The sequence below is a fragment of the Cibotium barometz genome, chromosome 41 (genome assembly GCF_041138505.1).
Source record: "Cibotium barometz isolate CiBa-2024 chromosome 41, ASM4113850v1, whole genome shotgun sequence".
In the NCBI taxonomy this organism is placed as follows: domain Eukaryota; kingdom Viridiplantae; phylum Streptophyta; class Polypodiopsida; order Cyatheales; family Cibotiaceae; genus Cibotium; species Cibotium barometz.
Window position 1 is genome coordinate 48401572 of NC_141086.1, and position 2350 is coordinate 48403921.

The 2350-nt window shown below is 50.9% G+C and overlaps 1 protein-coding gene across 1 annotated transcript; it reads right to left on the reverse strand.

The window, feature by feature from the left end:
- Positions 1-340: 340 nt before the first annotated feature.
- On the reverse strand, positions 341-2114 carry LOC147615033 (protein BIIDXI-like). The gene is made up of 2 exons (XM_086779844.1): positions 1367-2114; positions 341-1061 (listed from the first exon to the last, which is right to left on the reverse strand). Exons 1-2 carry the CDS (start codon positions 1833-1835, stop codon positions 442-444), a joined length of 1089 nt encoding a protein of 362 aa, XP_086635970.1. The 5' UTR covers positions 1836-2114; the 3' UTR covers positions 341-441.
- Positions 2115-2350: the final 236 nt, after the last annotated feature.

The window sequence follows — 2350 nt, forward strand, 5'->3', positions numbered from 1 at the left end:
AACCTTAGACTTCCATGGATTAGCTGCATTCATGCAGCTAATTATTGCACACCAGAAAAAAAGTCTCAATATGCACACCAGACTCTGCATATAGTTATTGAGCCCTTTTATGCTAAAGGCAAAAGCGGCATCTTGGTTACTATGGATTCATTCTATCCAAACCGGAAAAGAAACAGCCCGAGTTTGAATCCCATTGGCCGCAAAAAGTGGCATCTTGGTTACTTGGTTACTACGGATTCCTTCTATCCAAACCAACAGCCCGGGTTTGAATTCCCTTGGCCGCGTGCTCGAAACGAAAAAAAAAAAAGAATTAAATTTACAGGTGGGTTAAGACAATATCTAAAAGTAACATCGGATTTGGCATTCAATTACATCTTCGCGATTGGTAACTTGAAGAAGAGGATGTGCGTGCGTATATTGAATTATGTCAAAGGGTTTTCCTCACAATATGGAGGCCACAAAAACATTTGCAGCAAGACTGAAGATCAAGAGGAGGAAGGCACTATTGACAGAGAGGTGGTATGGGCTCCTAGAAAAAGAAGAAGAAGAAGAAGAAGCAAGAGCAAGCACCACATTGTCAATGACAGGGCCACAAAAGAGGAAGTCCGTCTCCTCATTGCGCAGGAGGTTCACAAAGGAGATGTTGGTTGTGTCAGAGACTGCCCTGAACTTCATAGTGTAGTTCTCGTAGCTCCCTGAGCCCATTGAGTTGTGGGTGAAATTGGTTGTGCCATCCCCTGCTGTGACTTGCACACTCATGTTTCCCTGGCAAAGATCCTTGCCATCCCCCATCGCAAAGCTCAATGCATACTCTGCCCCATTGGAAGAGCTCACCACCTGCTGCAGGCTGGCACTAGGCCCTCCTACCAGCTCAACCGCTGCAGCGCGCCCTGGAACAAAGTAGTGGCCGGAATCAATGTACCTCACCGTCGACAACCCAACCATCCACCCAGGAAGTGGTGAGGTGCTCATGTTTGTGATGCCCTGCAGTAGCACCCCATAGGAAGAGTTGGGAAGCAAGTAAGGTCCCTCCTCGAAGCCTCCATTCATCAGCAAGTTTTCTGCAGCATCACACTAACTCCTCATTGCGGGTACAACCAACCAAAGAGCCACTTTGAGAGAAAGAGAATGCAAGACCCACAAAAGATGTGCATGAAAGCATTGAGCACTTGTACAAAGTAAGGCATATCAACACGACTTTGAAGTTAGCTGCATGATGGCAGCAGGAAGCTGAAAATTACAAAGATTACATGTAAGCTTGCCTAAGCTGCGGGCTTCCCCCGGTGATCCGATTCGGGGGATCGATGCATGCTCATGCAAAAGCGTACTTCCAGGAAATGTAGTAATGCTTGATGAAAACACATACCGGAGGAGCTGACTGTTGTTGTGGTAAGTTTCTTCAAGAAGACTGTATCGACGACAGGGCCACAGGTGATGTTGGGGTCTTGCTGCTGCGGTGCCAATTCTTGGCTGAGCTGGTTGCTGAGGGTGAGGTTTGTCTGGCTAGAGACTGGGATGAAGCCCCAAGCGTGGGTCTCCCAGGTGACGTTGCTGTATTCCTGGTGGAGCATGAAGGAGGAAGCGGAGGCGGAGGCGGGGTCGGCCACACTGAGGAGGTCAATGGAGGAACAACTCTGTCCGGCGGACGCGAGCGTGAAAGTAAGGGAGTAGGCGGCGCCTGGCTGAGCGGCGAAGGCTTGGCTGATGCGCCCGTTTCTGCCTAGCTGGACTGCCCGCCCGTTGTCTGGAAGAGAGATGTTGCCGCCCGCCTGGATGTATTGCACGGTGCCGCGTATTTGCCATCCCGGCAGCATCTCCACCTCCACCTCCTGCATGGTGTCGTTGAGAGGCAGGCCTTGAGAGAAATCCCCATTGTGCAAAGCTCCCTTGATTCGCAAACACAAAGAGAAGAACGAAGAGGTCTCGTCAGATCGCAGGGGCAAAGCCTTGCATGACGACAACTGCAGTGGAGAAGACGACCCCTACCTGGAACTGCGAAATGCAGAAGAAGCTGAGAAATGCCGAAGAAGCTGAGAGTGAGCTGGCGGTGCAGGCGGGGCTTAAGAGGAGGCATGCTCGTCCCGACCAGAGTGTGCGCTTGTGTGTGTGTGTGTGTGTTCACGATGCCAAGAATCGTGTGCCTTATTATTCAGCAGGACGTCCCCACCAACGTGGATGGTTGGCGCCGGCGTCGCGGACGGAAGACGGGCCACGCGGGTTCTAACGTTTTGTGATTGTACAGAGCGGACCACTCACGCTGGTGTGGTTCCTTGAGAGCGGAACACTCACACTTCCAAGGGAAAAGTAGAGAAAAAAAGAAAGACGATTTGTTTTGGGGTTTTGAGAGAGG